Source organism: Marmota flaviventris, chromosome 2 (assembly GCF_047511675.1).
Source record: "Marmota flaviventris isolate mMarFla1 chromosome 2, mMarFla1.hap1, whole genome shotgun sequence".
In the NCBI taxonomy this organism is placed as follows: domain Eukaryota; kingdom Metazoa; phylum Chordata; class Mammalia; order Rodentia; family Sciuridae; genus Marmota; species Marmota flaviventris.
The window spans coordinates 14,251,464-14,269,044 of record NC_092499.1 but is presented as its reverse complement, the minus strand read 5'-3'; the positions used below and the strand labels follow the sequence as shown (position 1 = coordinate 14,269,044).

Here is a 17,581-nt window from a genome sequence, read left to right as displayed (position 1 = left end):
AACCTGAAGGTGACTTTATGAATATGTGACCAGTCATTTTTCTAGAAAAGAAACCAAAGATTCCTGCTAGATTATTTGGATTGCACATGTGGCACTCTGACTGAGGGGGTGGGGAAGATACAGAACAAAAAAGACAGAATTTCTTATTTGGGTAGAGTTATTAATGAAGCAAAAGTGTTAAAAAAGACTGAACAACATTTTTACACATTAATACAGGAAGGATGAAAAATGACCTAGGCTTTATAACACAATTACTTAGAAAGCTTCTTCTATGATCTTCATTTTGTATATAAAAAAGTATGTGAAGTGAAGAGGCCAAAAAATTGAGCTTTTTAGAGTGTTAGGAAAACAAAGAGACTATAGTGAATGTAGGATTTTTCCTTCTTCCAAGAGTTGTTAAAATATTTATTTCTGTTGGAGAGAGAATCAACAAAGTCATCAGTATCTCTCTATAAAGTTAAAAGCAGAAATTGGGAAAATATGGTGATCCCTTTTTAATGACCTCAACAACCCATAGAGAGCAAATACTAACTAGCAATGGTACACACAACTAGTTTCTGTATGTTTTTCTAGAAGAAATTAATCATGCCAATAAAGCACTTCTCATATAAAGCAGCATGACTCTTAGGAAGCATGGACACAGTTTATGCATTCCATGACACTTCTTCATTGTACTGTGGTTCAGATGTGTCCTAAAAGATCGAGGTCCTACGCAACAGAAAAAGAATCATTTTTTTTAAAAAAACAGGAGTCATAGTTATTGCTTTGGTTAAGCTGTAGGCTCTTTTAATGGAATATGAAGAATTAGTTTCAAGGTCTCAACTTTTTAATAAGAGTGTTACTTAAAAACCAAAGAATTTTCACCAATAAAACCTTTAACAAGTAAAATCTAGAATGTTTTAACCTTTCTATTATCTTCTTCCTCTAAAGCACTAGAATTTATATTGTGTTTGGTATACAAAGCAAATTGGAAAAACAGGAGGAAGTAAGATAACACCAGAAAAAGGGCTCTGTTGAAAGGACAGCACTGAAGTTATTAACCGGGATTCTCACTGAACATTTTATGGAAATATAGAGAGAAGTATCAAAAACAGAACATACCTTGTCGTGTCCCGAATCGCCCCCTCTGACAATATCTGGTGCCATGTATTCAATAGTTCCGCAAAAGGAATATGCTCTTTCAGTCTTGAACAAATAAACAAACAAAAAAGGGATGTGATTTCAAGGCAGCATGATAAATATCCAAAGGAGAAAGATAATAATAGCGTCATGTTGATACACTGCAGCAGCAAAGCAGGGGTAGTGTCTGCCTGACAGGCCCCCTTCTCAGGACAAACCATCTCCCATATAGCGTGAGACCTGCATAGATGTCCTCTCAGACTTCTCTTGCTGAAACTCCACCATCAACCACCCATCCATCCACCCATCCACCCATTCATCCATGAATACATTCATTCACGCTGCTTCATTTTTTTTTTTTTTTTTTTGAGTGACTGTTTTGGCTTTGGTTTCTTTAACCCTCCTCTCTTTGGCACTGCAAACAGTCCCAGTAGGGGAACAGGAAATAGAGAGCTCTTTCCTAGAGTGACTAGCTCCACACAGGGAAGACCAAAAACACACTGGGAAACCTGAAGGAGGAAAGAAGACCAAATGCTCAGGAAGGGGAAGAGAGAACCCAAAGATGAAACTAGCGGGGAAAAAATAGTTTTTCTACCTGATCCTCTTGCACAGGTTTGGCACTGTGAACAATATGAATATATATCTCTAAGTGATGATAAACAAAATCATCTCTAAAATAAAGATTGTCTCTTAAAGGTAGTTGTTTCACTTTTATAGAAATTTAAAAATTCAAAAGAACTACTATATCAGGCCTGAAAGTTAATTATAATAACTTAAGTAATTTTGAAAGTAATAGAATAAATATTAATGTTGTTATGCATGCATAAAAGGAAATAATATACAATCATATGGCTGTATCTAAAAAGCTTTACTCTTCTTCAACCAGCAAGGTTTCAAAGCTCACATAGACAATGACTATGAGGCATTCACACACCATGATCAAAAAATTTATGTCAAATCAATTTTATTTAGCTTTAGTCTTTCCAGTGGTTTGCCACACAAACCTGAAGTGATGAGGCCGAGGGATAATACTGTGTGCTATGTGATTTATATGAACTATTCAATAACTATTCTCCCCCCCTCAAACTGTCTTATAAAAAGATGAGTTTTGAACTTCTCAGAAGGTGATATGCAATTAATCAACAAATATATGAAAAATGTTCATCATCTCTAGCAATTAGAAAAATGCAAATCAAAACTACTCTAAGATTTCATCTCATTCCAGTCAGAATGGCAGCTATTATGAAGACAAACAATAGTAAGTGTTGGCGAGGATGAGGGGGAAAAGGTACATTCATACACTGCTCGTGGGACTGCAAAATGGTGCAGCCAATATGGAAAGCAGTATAAAGATTCCTTGGAAAACTGGGAATGGAACCACTATTTGACCCAGCTATCCCACTCCTCAGTCTATACCCAAAGGACTTAAAAACAGCATACTACAGGGACACAGCCACAACAATGTATAGCAGCACAATTCACAATAGCTAAACTGTGGAACCAACCTAAATGCCCTTCAGTAGATGAATGGATAAAGAAAATGTGGAATATATATACATAATGGAATATTACTCAGCAATGAAAGAGAATAAAATCATGGCATTTGCAGGTAAATGGATGAAGTTGGAGAATAAAATGCTAAGTGAAGTTAGCCAATCCCAAAAAACCAAATGCTGAATGTTTTCTGTGATAATAAGGAGGGTGATTCATAGTGGGATTGGGAGGTGGTGCAGGGGAAGATTTGTCAAACTGTAGATAGGGCAAAGGGGAAGGAGGGGGAGAGAAGGGGCAAGGGGATAAAGAAAGATGGTGGAATAAGATGGATATCACTACCCTAAGTACATGTATGAAAAAGACACAAATGGTGTGAATGTACTTTGTATACAAGCAGATAGATGAAAGATTGTGCTCTACATATGTTATATGAATTATAATGCATTCTGCTGTCATATGTAACAAATTAGAATAAAAAATTTTTAAAAAGATGAGTTTTGAGGTGTTATCTTTCAAGATTTTTATTTATATAGAAGACTAATGTTTTTAGCAAATGTAAATTTTCAATTCCATTTATAGATAGCTTCAAAAATATTTAAAAAATTATGCATACTTCTTTCTTAGTATGAAGCAAGAATTAAATTTTTTAAGACTGAAGACTTGGGGCTGGGGATGTGGCTCAAGCGGTAGTGTGCTTGCCTGGCACGCGTGCGGCCCGGGTTCGATCCTCAGCACCACATACAAAACAAAGATGTTGTATCCGCCGATAACTAAAAAATAAATATTAAAATTCTCTCTCAAAAAAAAAAAAAAAAAAGACTGAAGACTTACTATAAAGTTACAAACTGTTTTGGTGGCTGACTCAGGGAGAGGCAAACAAATGGAATTCAAGGAAGAGCCAAGAAACAGACTTAGGGTGTGCCTGTGAACTTGGTGACGTGACCGCATTTCACATGGTCAGAGAAAGGGTTGACTGACCCCTCAATGAACAGTTAAAAAGAGACTGGGCTATCTCTATGAAAAATAAGATTTCCACCTATGTTATACCCTAAACATAAGACCTAGAAGTATAAAACTGCTAGAAGAAACTTCATAACATTAAATTTGGCAAAGATTTCTTGGATATGACACCCAAAGCACAGTCAACAAAAGCAAAAATAGACAAAAAAATCAAAGTTACGAAAACGAATGAAAAGGCAACCTAGAGAATGGGAGAAAATATTTCCACGTTATATGTATATATGAATATATGATAAGAAGAAATACCCAGGATAAATAAAGAACTCCTAAAAACAATCTGATTAAAAAAATGGGTTTCTCCAAAGATAATTATACAAATGGGTAACAGGATATGAAAAAATGCTCAACTTCATTAATCATTAAAGATACACAAATCAAAATACAATGTGATATTAGGATGACCACTGTGACAAAATAACAAGTGTTGGCAAGGAAATGGAAAACCTGGAAACCTTGTGCACTGTTGACGGAAATTCAAAATCCAAAACAGTTTGTAACTTTATGGAAAACAGCAGGAGGTGCCTCAAAAAATTAAAAAAGACCATCAATTCCACTTTGGGATATTTATCCAAAAGAATTCAAAGCAGGACTTTGCTGCTGCATTGTTTATTTGTTTGTTTTTGCTGCTGCATTATTTATAGCAACCCCAATGGGGTTGAACAAACAAAATGTGGTATATAAATACCATGGACTATTTAAAGGAAGCCCTCTCACATGCTACAACATGGATTAATCCTGAAGTCGTTATCCTAAGTGACATAAATCAGTCAAAAAAGATAAATACTGCATGATTCCACTTACACGAGGTCTCTAAAATCAAATCAAATCAGACTCACAGAAACGGAAAATAGAATGGTGGCTGCCAAAGGCTGGGGTAGGAGGAAGATGCTGAGTTGTGTTCTGGGCATGGAGTTTCAGTTGTGCATAATGAAACTGTTCTATGATTTGCTGCACAAAATGGACAGCATCAATACTACTGAACTGAACATATAAAAGAGGGTAAGATGGTAATCTTTGCTGTCTCTTTTGCCACAATTAAAAATTAAAAAGATCCAAAATATGTAAATTCTAACAGAAAAGATCAATAGACTTATTATGTCAAAATGTCAAATCTGATACTGGCAAATAAAAGCAACATTAAACAAAGATAAAGACAAGTGAAAGATTTGAAAAACAAATTTACAAAATATATAATTTTGAAGGATGAATGTCAAGAATATGTAAAGTACTCCAACAAATCAGTAACACGAGAAAAAAATACAAATCTGTAATGGAGAAGGACACAGAAACAATCTTAAGTGTACCTCAGTAGAAAAATGGATAAATAAACTGGATAACTCATATAAAAGAATATTATACAGCACCAAAATAAACTGTTTCAAATTGGATAAATTTGAAAAATAATTCAAATTAAAAAAACAACTTGTGGGGCTGGGGTTGTGGCTCAGTGGTAGAGCACTTTCCCAGCACATCTGAGGCACTGGGTTTCATCCTCAGTACTACATAAAAATAAATAAATAAAATAAAAATATTATGTCCATTTATAACTAAAAAAAAGAGTTAAAAAATCAACTTGCAATAGGATATGCCATTCACATGTGTTTTTCAAACAATATAATAGTATATATTATTTATGGACCCATACTTGTGAGGTAAGGGTACTAAAACAAGATCAAGTTCAATCTACCACTCTCTCTTCATCTGCTCCTCTGCAGCTAAACATGGTTGGACAAAAAACATAATTAGGTTGCCCAATCTCACTTTAAATTCACAATCAACCTCATGTCTTTAATGCTCCACCTCATGTCTTTAATGCTGAGCAGCAGAAATACTTATTTCCTGATTCCATTATTTTACATCTTCTCTCTCGTCAAACTTCCAATGTGTCCACCTCTTCCTTACTCTCCATGGGATAACAGAAGCGATCACTAATAAAGACTTTTCATCAGCTCCCTGACTACTTAGCCTTCACTCACAACTCTCCACTGGCTTCTTATTTTGCAGAGAAGCCGCAGTCCTTCGATGGTCTTCAATGCCCTCTATGCTCTGCACAAACCTTGTTTCATATAATCACCTCTGTGTCCTTATTCCCTGCTACTCTGACCCTCACTCAGCCTGCACACCCACACTGGCCTCCTCATTTTCCACACACACTCCAGACAAGATCCCACCCGAGGGCCTTAACACTGGCTGATTCTCCTACCTAGAAATCTCTTTCCTCAGGTGTCTACCTGGCTCACCCCTCACTTCCTTCATGCCCTTACTCAACTGGAACGTTCTTTTTTTTTTTTTGAGAGAGAGAGAGAGAGAGAGAGAGAGAGAGAGAGAGAGAGAGAGAGAGAGAGAATTTTTTAATATTTATTTTTTAGTTTTCGGCAGACATAATATTTTTATTTGACTGTGGTGCTGAGGATCGAACCCGGGCCACACGCATGCCAGGAGAGCGCGCTACCACTTGAGCCACATCTCCAGCCCAACTGGCACGTTCTTGATAAGGCACTTCCTAACCACCTGATTTCAAAGCGCAACCTACTGTGCTTGTCTCCTTGCAACTTATTACTAACATACTACATACATGTTTTACTTACTTACTCATTATTGTCTGCTTTCCTGTGTAGAAGGGGAATTTTTGTCAGTTTGGCTCATTATTAGATCCCAACACCACCCAGAACAGTGCCTGGATCACGGCAGACATCCACTCAATACATCCTAAGAAGTGGGAAAAACTATTTCCAAGAGTTCATAACTGAAAATGTGAATAATGAGTATACAGATTAAGTAATAAATTTTATTTATTCTTTTCTTTTTTGTGGCACTTGGGATTTAAACCAGGAATTACTGAGTTACGTACTCAGTCTGTTTTTTAAATTTCATTTTGAGACAGAGTCTTGTTAAGTTTCCAAGGCTGTCCTCAAACTTGTAATCCTTCTGCCTTGGCTTCTGGAGTCACTGGGATTATAGGGCATAGGTCGCTACGGTTAGCTATACTACTTTTTATTTTATTATACTTTAAATATTTTATAATACAAAAATGTAAAATTAATTTTAATATAAAAATATAAACATTTATTAATCATACGATCATGTTATTACAGAAAGTCCCTGACCCTCAGCACTGTTTTAAATCATTTTCCTTTTTCAGAAAACAAAAAATAATCTGACACACACCTGCCCTGGATGCAAGGGACCAATGGGCCCTCTAGTGGAGACTGGCAGTAACACACAGGCAGGCTCAGGCAGGCCCCCACTGCTGGTCAGCCACAAGGCAGTACTCTCACTGGGGTGCTTGGTTTGTATTCACCAGGATAAAAACCCAAAAAGAAAAAAGAAATAGAAAGAAACCACGCTACTAAATATAGTTTTCAAGTAAATAAAACATTCAACATTATTTAAACGAATGGGGTATATAATACTGAGAAGTTTCTGTGAAAAGAATCCCAATTCACAAATTGTCACTGTTTGCTCTGTGATGCTGGACACTGAATGTGCTCTAAAAATAGTAATATGTATATACCTTACCAGAACCAAGTCTCTGCCAGAAGAAAGTTACAAAGAGACCCGTGAAGCCACTTCAAACCTCCCCTCTCCCAGTCCTGTGGAGGGGAACAAAGGTCTGCTGATATCTAGGGGGAGAACTTCACAAACAATGGCTGAGGATAATGTGTAGGTATCTGAATATTTTGTGATACTGTTTTGAGCTGAAAAAAATTGGGGGCATAGGAAAATATTTTGGTTTCTAAGTCTCCTACTTTCCTAACACCTTCAACCCAATGTTCACCTTAAAATAAATTATGCTAGAGTCACTGACCTTGACAAGTGATTGACAGGGCTTACTAACAGAGACCTAACAGGTTTTCAGAAACACATGAGAGATAGAAGGTGGGGGGAAAAAGACTACATATACTGCAAGTTAATTAGGAAAGGAGAGGGAACCACAGGCTGCCTCAGAGAAGGGTCGCCTGGTTTCCAGCGCAGTCTTTCTCTATGAATCCCGGCTCTAACCTAGGTATCCTGAGACATGTACATCATGATAGCAGAAAGCCTGCCAACAGCATTATTAACCAGACAGTTAGTTAATCAGAGAAAACTAATTTAAAACTTTCTTATAAACAGGAAAATACAGGAAGAATAATTTAAGATTCTACATGGTACATTTTGATTTTGTTCAAAGTAATCTGAAATCATACTAGTATTTCTTACAAGTAGAATTAATATTTATATGGTATTTTACATTTAAAAAATACTTCCATAAGAATTAATTATAATGGTATAACAATTTCATAAATTAGATCAGTATTATTTTACAGATACAGAAATTAGACTCTGGGGTTAATGACCAAGTTGTCCAATGTCACACTGTTAGGAATGGAGAATGGAAAAAGACCCTTTGAGATTACTATGTTGTTCTTGCCATTAAATGTCCCTTACATAGAATTAATCAATAAGTAACAGTATCTAAACTGAGCAAGATTAGATTTTCTTCTATTTCTGGAAAGAGAATATTCATAAATCCGTAGGCCCTTTTCCCCATAAGTGTAGGTTCTAGGGAAATAGGCTATCAACAACTTAGCTACCGTGGTTTTAAATGCAGGGAACATTAGTTTCTTGACTAAAACTGGAGTTTTGTTTATCGACTTGGGGATTCATGTTAATGACCTGTTATAAAAATTTTCAAACATTCAATGCTAAATTATGAAAATGCAGAATGTATAAATCATATTTAAATATAGAGTAATAAACGCAAATGCCTCATTTTTGACATTTTTTCATTATTTTATTATAAATAAGAAATGACACAATTTTGCCAAAGCTATCTTCATCCTTTTTTTAACTGCCTTTTAAGTCTTCAATGTTAGAAACAGATATCCAACACCAAGCAAGTTGTCTGCCTGACAGTAAGAATTCAACAATGTTTGCTAAACAGTACTTTCAAAAAATATATACATACATACATATATATGGCTTGGTGTAGCACCGTGGTAGAGTGGTTGCCTAGGAGTCATAAGGCCCTGGGTTCGAAACCTAGTACCTTAAAAAATAATCCCTCAGAGGACATATGCATAGCTTCCCAATATTTAAAAGTGTCTTCTTTTATTCTCAGATTTTCAAAGGATTTATCAAATTTTATGATCAAGAAAAGAACATACCAGTAACAGTATCAAATTGTACAAAGTGTATATCATTATCATATTAAAGATATTTAAGGCTTCTAAAATAAATTTACTATATCCTGTATATAATAGGTTAGCAAAGTATTATCTAGAAATAATTATAAGAATATTTGACAAATACCTCTAGAATATAGGCTCACAAGGACAAGGAATTCGTTAGGTTTACCATTGTACTTCCAGGGTCTAGAACAGTCCTGGCACAAAACAATACTCCTAAATATCCTTCAGATTATTAAAATAATGAACATAGAGATGATTATTGTACCATGTGAAGAAATATGAGACACACAAAAAGTAAATTCCTAAAAACAAAAACAAACATATTCTCCAGAACAAATGAGGCCAGGATTTATATTCTCCAAAACTGTGACATACTGGAGGAGAAGAGAACCAAGCTGGGAAGGGCAGCCTGGGGAGGGGTGCTGAGTGAGGAGCCTGTGAGGAGTCCCTGCACACCCCAGAGGCCTGCGGGGGGGCCTGTGCCCAGAGCAGAGGTCAGGGTGGCCTTGTGTACTTGGGAATCGGCAGCACCAGGCAGAGAGCGCCGCTGAACAGGGAGAGTGGCTGGGACTGAGCTGTGAGAAAGGGCCTCAGAAGACAGCGACATGAATGCTAACCTAAGAGGGACGAGATTCAGGGCCTTGGCTCGCCAGGCAGAGGCGAGACACAATCTCCAGTTGGACACTATGAGGCAATCAAGAAAGATGAGGAAGAAAAATACTAAAATGGAGGTCACAGCAGCGCTGGCCAGGACAATTTCAGTCAACTAGTAGGGGCTGCAAGCCAAAGAGGGGTAGATTAAGGAGTGAGTGACATGTGTTAGCGGAGACAGTGTACAAATATCGACAGAGAACAACAGGACAATGGCTACAAGGGATTCTGAGATTCATCTTTTCTTTTTCTATCACTCCATTCATCCATCTCTCTCTCTCCACTTAAAATTTTTAAGATTGTGGAAGCAGCATAAAAGAAAGAACCTAAGTGGAAGAGTTAGAAAAGCCATTTTGAGAGAGAGATTCAAGTTGGAAATCTATGAGGCAGAGTAGGGAAAAAGGGAGGGAGAAACTCATTAAAAGTGAGTTGGGCTGACACTTGAAACCAGAAGGAATGTTAGCTAATCAAAACAGAAATGGTTTCATGGGAACTGGCTTAAGGTAGAAAGGGTCTAGGCAGGGAAAACTGCCCACCAGGTGCTAGGGGATTCAGAAGCAAAGGGTGATTAGATCAAGTTTGGGGAATGCAGAAAAGGAAAATCCCTGCTGATCCCTGATAGTTAAAGCTGAAGCCTAGAATGACAATGTGTCCTCTAGGCTCAGAAGAAGTATGAGCTGGAAGCTTTCAGCAGCTGGAAAACTTAATAGTTTCATAAAACAGAGCTAAGTTGTATTCAGTGAAGAAATGAACCTATCGATAACTTCTCTGTGTCAGCTTGAACCCCAATGGTTCATGTTAGCCCCAAACAATTAAGGTCTCAAATTACAGTATCTGATTGGAACTTTCTTCATTCTTTTGACAGGTGGCTGTTGACATGACCAGCAGAAAACACAAGAGCCTTCTCTCTTGAGGAATGACCTGGCTGTTTTCGTCACTATCATTTCTGACTAACTGCATTACTGTAGTAAGACCTAACAACTCTGATCAGCTTTGCTTTTTTCAGTCTTGTTTTGGGTTCTAATGTTTTAGAACATTTCTGAGTGATTAGCCACACAGGTCTATAAATATCGATGCCTTTCATTATTGTATTCTCAGTACCTGGCCTAACATATACCACATAGAAGACCCTCAATAAATATCGATGGAGTCAATGACCAAGTGAATGAAGGTTCCAGGGAGAGAAAAAAGTGACCACCCAGTGTCCCTGCGCAGAGGGAGTATCACACGCTACATGCCAAGGACCCTTTTGACAGGCACTGGAGCTGTAGATTCCTTCTGGGAATAATGTTCTGAAACATACACCTCTACAGAAAAAGCCAGTTATTCTGAAATACAAATGTAAGCTAGGAAAACATTGTGACATCATCATAGACATGCTGCTATGGTACAGTCCCCTCTAGCTAAGTCACAGAGTTCTGGTGGGACTGGTTCACTTTTGAAATTTCCATCTGAGAGAATCTGTGATTTTTTTGTTCTAGGAATCTTCTGTACCCCCATCTGGGAAACCACTGTGCTCAGAGACAAGAGGTAGAAAGAGGCCTGGGCTCTGCTCTGGGTGTGTCCCTTTTCATTTTCTCCATTATTTTCCTTAAGGTGTCTTCACCTCAGCTGGACATGTTGTCCCTGAACCCAGAGTCTGTCGGTCTGACCTTTTCAGTCTTCTCTGAGGTGAGGAAGTAAATGGGGTGGAGATGGAATCCGGGGTTACCTCTGTTTCATGCAGACTCCTGACGCATCCTCCTGGGCCCTACTTTACCTGCACTTCTAGTTTGAGGGGTATCTGGAGCCCCCAATTCCTAAGCATTTCTGGGGAGTCAGAAGTGCCAAGGAGCCTGCTCTTAGGCCTCTCACTTTAGTGGCTTAATCCAGATGTTCTGTGGATGTACCAAGATGTGGTTGCTAATATCTTCTCTCCCTTTTGAGTGTATTTATTCCTATCTTACCCTTTTTATTTTGCTTTAGTAGGGTTTATTGAGGGAGCAATAGCAAACATAATCTGGTATATTTTATGAGGCTACAACTAAAATTTTTATAAGAGTAAAAATGTTATAAAAATAAAACTTGAAAGTAAATTCCTCAAAATTTACCTAATTTATAACTATGATTTTTCTATCAAAGATAATTTATTGTTATTACCACAGCTTCATGAAGGCAGAGATCATCTGCATTTTATGTATCACTAAAATGTCTAATACAGTAGAGGTGATCAATAAATTGATTAAGTAAACTGAATAAATACAGATATAATACAAAAATTGGGATCTTTAGTTTTTATGATTTCACCACTTATCTCACTCACTCAGAGCTGCTATAGCAATATTTCAAAAAGCAATCAGAAATATATATACAGATTAATTATCCTTCATCTAAAATGCTCAGGACCAGAAGTATTTCAGGTTTCAGATTTCGTTTTTCCACATATTTATGCACATACATATGTATTTATGATACCTTGAGAAATTCATTTGTTTCATGTATATTATATATGTTTCATATATAATTACCTTCAGGCTATATGTATAGCTATATGTATATTACATACGATGTTTTAATAGTTTTGTGCATGAAACAAAGTTCATGCGCACTAAAGCTCAGAAAGCCAAGGTGTCTCTCTTGCGGCCATCCATGCATGTAGACCATTGGTGACTGTCTGGCACCATCACTGCTCCTAGGAATTTTCATGTGACCAACAAACAATCATGTTCTTATATTTGTTCACACATAAGTACTAAATAGTAAAAAATACAACATGGCTTTAATACTGTGGAAAACCACGAGTTCAGGGTTACTAAGCAGCAATGGCACTGTCGCCGGAACCTGTGTCATCCACTAAGCAGTGGCGGCTTCAGTGTCCACCTGTGATGCTGGGTTTTGGTTAAAAGATTACTGTGGACTTTATTTTATTTCTTGGTGAGAAGAAACATCAGAAGCAGGAAGCAGGTTGTCAGGGGAAGAGGAAGCATTTAAAAATGTTCCTGCAGGGTCTTCTGCCTCACTGGCAACGATCTGTCTTAGAAGCCTCGCTGCTGTTCGTGTTCTGCTGGGAATCCGTGCTGCTTGTCCCCCAGTAAGACCTCTGTGCTCTCTCACCATGCTGTCCAAAAGCACTTTTGCTGCAATGTTAACGTCGTCTCCATTGTCACTATTACCCTAATCATCTTTTTTTTTTTTGGGTACTTGTGATTGAACTCAGGGGTACTCAACCACTGAGCCACATCCCCAGCCCTGTTTTGTATTTTATTTGATGACAGGGTCTCACTGAGTTGCTTAGTGCCTCATCATTGCTGAGGCTGGCTTTGAACTTGTGATCCTCCTGCCTCAGCCTCCTGAGCCGTGGGACCATGATCATCTTGATTCAGACCTATTTAAACTATTTTACATCTGTCAATGAACAACTAGAGCTTTGTTACTGATGTTAAAAACTTATTTGATATTTCTTTCAGCTTACTGTCAGACTCTAAAGAAACTTTTTTTTTTTCAAGTGTAAGGAATTCAGAGAGCTTGTTTTTCTCACTTAACAGATGGAATCCTCAAAGTCGCCACCTTGTTCATCATCATCATTGAACCCAGTCACAGGCCAGGAGCTGTGCCAGGCATGCCCACCTATGTCTGCCGTCACCATGTTCCAAGTGTTGGCAACAGCACACACAGCGCCTTCATGCTCAGCTCCTGCTGAAAACTTCCACACTCACCAGCTGTTCCCTGCTGCCAGCATGCTGTTTACGAAAATGTTTTATATTTATTCTTTAGTCACTTAAGGAAGCTCTGGTCACATGGCTAAATTAATCAAGCCACATTTAAGGAAAGTACTTGGCATAAACATTATTTGTGAGCAGTTCAGCAGAAGATGAGCACACGAGATCTTGCAGTCTTCACCCGGTCCAGCTTCCCTGCAATGAGCACGAACAGCTGGCACAAAACAGGAAACCAACACAAAGAGGTCCCTCATGCCCAGGCCTTTCTGTTAGCATAATAACAGGCCAGCAAGACACTCCCTCTTTAAAACCTTGGTTCACCACACCATGTTGACACTATGTGTACCTGCTTCAGTAGAAGGTCCTGGCACAGTTATTATCTCCTCGGTCCTTAATTCCTTTGGGGCTGTCTCATCAGCTGTGCCAGTGACTCTCTGGGCAGTGACACCCAAACAGTGATGTTTCCTCAGGATTTCAGACTTGTTCTGGCATCAGATTTTCCTCTGCGATGACCTTGGCAAGCTTGTCTGTGAATTTCTCTGCTGCTTTGTGATAAGAAGATGCTTCATCACCACAAATCTTTAAAAATTTAATGCCGTATCTCAAATTTCTGCAACTAGCCTGTTGAAGTTCATGATAACCTCAGTTCTCAGTCCGTGGGGATAGGTCTTTGTTTCATGACCATTAAAGGGCACTTGATCACTGTGATGCTAAAGGAACCACTCAATACACAATCGAGACCTTCATATTTGCCTTCAGGTGGTGTGCAGCGGCCACTGCAACACCGTGTTCTTTGGTAAGACATTTTGCTCTTGCATTGCTCTGCAGTTTCTCTAACAGCTTGACTTTCTCTGCTAGAGATAAACAAATGCTTCCTCTTTTTCTTATCATTGTTACCCATACAAGTGTCCACAGACCTTTTTGACATTTTCAACAATATCTTTATATCACAGAGCACAGAATACAAAAAATAAAAATTAAAAAAAAAACAGTTGGATAATGCATGTAGGTATGGATGCCACGTGGGCATTGCGGGGCACCTGTCCTCAGCACATGGGGCCCGCACATGTGCCATGTTATCCTCTGTGGATGGTGGATATGTGTGAAAAGATATATCACACCTGAAGGAGGCTGAGATGGTCTTGTGTTCCTTGGGGACACTGAATAAACTGCACTGTGTGTCTGTGTTTTGACTGTGACCTATCACACCAGGTCAGGAATTTCTTCCCTTCTGGCATCAGTGGGTGCTCAGACAGTTTTGGATTTTGGATTTTCAGATTAGGGATGCTCAACCTGAACCTAATATAGGAGACAAGAATGGTGTATTGTATAAAACAAAGTCCTACATTACAAATATTTTATTATGATTTTGCATTCTATACAAATAATTTCCTGAATAGAAACACAATCAGCATTCAAATTCACTTAGTTATCCTGAGTGATCAGTAGTGTAAAAATAAAATTTTTATTATGACTGCTATCAAATAATATTTAATATCAATGAATAGGTATATATTAGCTACTACATATTGGTTCATTTTGAGCAAAAACCCATCAAGATTATCAAAGAATGAATTCTAGTACAACCTTGTCATTCTTATCAATTGAATTCAAAGGGACATCACAGCATGTCCCGCTTGGTAATCATAATGTAAGTAGTATGTGCTTTGTTTTGTGATTATTTGTTGGCCACCATCTAAGCCATAATTCTTCAAAACGCCAAATGGCTAATATTTTAGTTAGTTTACAGATTTTATGGGGAAAGGTATACATTGTTTTTCTTAAACTGAAGAATTCTGATGCATTCAACAAAGGTTTACAGCAAATCTAACAGGATGGTTTGACAGTAATTTTAAACGAAAAATCTTTATAGTCACTCATTCCTTTGAACAAAGCTGCATGGAGCCCTTAATCCATAGGGTACTGTCATATTAAATGTTTATTCTATAGCTAATTTTCATCCTTGTTTACATTCTGCTATTACTAACTTCAAATTAAAATATAATACTCACTTCATCAGCCACAAACTCCTTACTCAGACCAAAATCTGTCAGCACCACATGGCCATTAGAATCAAGTAGAATATTTTCAAGCTTAATGTCACGGTATATAATCCCCAACTGTAAAAACAAACAAACATGCATTTTAAAATAATTTCCAAAAAATTAATTAGGACAGTCTTTCTTATCTACATTAAAAAAAAAAAAGGCATTTCCCTCCTCAGATCCTGTGGCTCCTAATGACCATCAGGTCAAATGTAAATGCTCCTTGTCAGGGCCATCTGCTCAGTTCCCCAGGACTCTGCAACCCCATCTCCAGTCTCTTTGTAGAGAGGACCTCCTCCTGTTGGGCCAGCTTCTTAGGACCTCGCTGTAGACTCTTGCTTCTTCCTGTCCCTGAAGATGATCTTCAGGGGCCTTCTTAGCCAATCCTTGTTCATTATTTCCTAATGGCTTCAGAAAGCTTTCCCACTAGCCTGGTCCCTCACTGGTCATTTCCTTCTTTTTCATCATATACCACCTATGTTTATATTGTACTTACCTATAAGGGAATAATATTTTCTAGGCATTTCCTATTTGTCTTGATAAACTTATACTCTAACTCAACTTTTCACTTTTTTTGTTTATTTCTCCGGTATCCAGAACAATGCTATGTGTCAAATAGATAATTAATAAAGACTTGTTGAACAACAGACTCTTAAACATGAAGGTTAAAGATCATAGGTTAATTTTAGTTTATCTTTAGTTCTAAATGTGGAAAACAAATCAATTAAATAACATTTACAGAGTCATGCATTGCTTAATGACAGGGAGTTTCATTAGGAGGTCCTGGGATTGTGCAGACATTGTAGGGTACTTACATGAGGCTACACAGTAGAGCCTACTCTACACCTAGACTAAGGAACAGCCTGCTGCTCCTGGGCCACGATGCACAAAACAACACAAAATCAAAATGATCTTAAGAGAAAATGATTATATGGTAAACACAAGATGTATGAAGCTGATGCCAGTATAACACAGCATACTGTCTTACAGAAAAACCTTTTTTTAAACAAGCAAGACTACATTCTCAACAGTCATTTATTATCATTACCAAGTATTATTGTCCTATACTTAATTGTATGTCATACTTTTATGCAACTGGCATGCTGCCATTTGTTTCCACCAGCACCACTGTAGACACTTGAGTAACAAGGTGCATTATGACAGTGATGATGTCACCAAGTAATAGGGACTTTCAGCTCCACTAGGATCTTATGGAACCACTTTGCATGTATTGTCTGTTATTGAAATGTTATGTGGTGCATTCTCTATTCTGTTTTGCATGTAAGTTTTATAGTAAAACAATTCAAGTATTACATAGAAATATCTACCTAAGTTATGAAGAGGTGTTTGATCTACATGAATGTTGCATTTCATGTTTGTAGTTAGTCAGCCTGGATGAAATATTTTTAAACTTAGAAATCTTGCTTTTCTCAACACTAAGTATCTGAAAAAGCAGACTCTTCCTTAATAGCTCTCAAAAGTGAAATCAAAATTACACAAAGAAGAACACTAGGCAATTTTCCTCCAGTATCTTCAGTGTTTTATGTGAAAGATAGGAAGGAAAACATCTGGTGTCTATACTGAGCATATATTTAACTTAAGCATTATTCACATCTAACAACAGTAGTATGGTTTTTTTTAAACAACTTCTTTGGAAGAGAGTTTTAGGAACAAATAATTTACTATCTTTTTTACTTCATCACTTTCAAGTAAACTCCCATTTTTGTCTCTTTCTATGAAATCCAGGGTTAGTATCTATATCAAAATTAATTAGGGGCTGGGGTTGAGGCTCAGTGGTAGAGCGCTTGCTTAGCACACGTGAGGCACTGGGTTCAAACCTCAGCATCACATAAAAATGAAATAAAGATATTATGTCCACCTACAACTAAAAAATAAATATTAAAAAAATTAATTAATACTGTTAGCTTTGTGTTATATGAGTTTTCTTAAAGTATTAAGATAAAGATAAAATAAGCTGAGTTCTGATTTGCTTCATATTACTTCATCCCATGTCAACTATATTTAGATTCAATATTCATTATGTTTCTATTTCCATGTTTCTTGCTACTGCTAAATAGTAAAATGAATGTTTGTGGATTTTCCTTTAATAAACAGAATGAACAGAATTAAAGTTCTGCATAAATTAAAAACTGAATTTCCTATCTTATTCACTGGGGCTTGGTGCTATGTTTATGCTGGTATTTATAATAAATCTGCCATCACTTTTACATTATTAAATATGACATTTAAAAAATAAATCTCAAAGATCTTTGAAGCCTATTCCTGGGTTTGATTTGTTTCTTATGCAAAAATGTGTTAACTACTTTAAATCACACAAAAAATAATAAGCATAAAGCTTGTCACCATACTGAAAATCCTACCA

At 37.2% G+C, this 17,581-nt stretch overlaps 1 protein-coding gene across 5 annotated transcripts in view; it reads right to left on the bottom strand.

The window, feature by feature from the left end:
* Positions 1 to 17,581, bottom strand: part of Rps6ka5 (ribosomal protein S6 kinase A5) — a 188,633-nt gene that overhangs the window by 53,657 nt on the left and 117,395 nt on the right. For 4 of the 5 annotated variants that reach the window (XM_071607600.1, XM_027931659.2, XM_071607601.1 and 1 more), the window contains 2 exons: positions 15,166 to 15,273; positions 1,102 to 1,185 (listed from right to left, as the gene is read on the bottom strand). In XM_071607600.1, the coding sequence (XP_071463701.1) occupies positions 1,102 to 1,185; positions 15,166 to 15,273 (192 nt within the window). Of the gene's footprint in view, positions 1 to 1,101; positions 1,186 to 6,801; positions 6,909 to 15,165; positions 15,274 to 17,581 lie in introns of those variants that run through there. The other variant, XM_071607603.1, reaches the window with a different exon arrangement.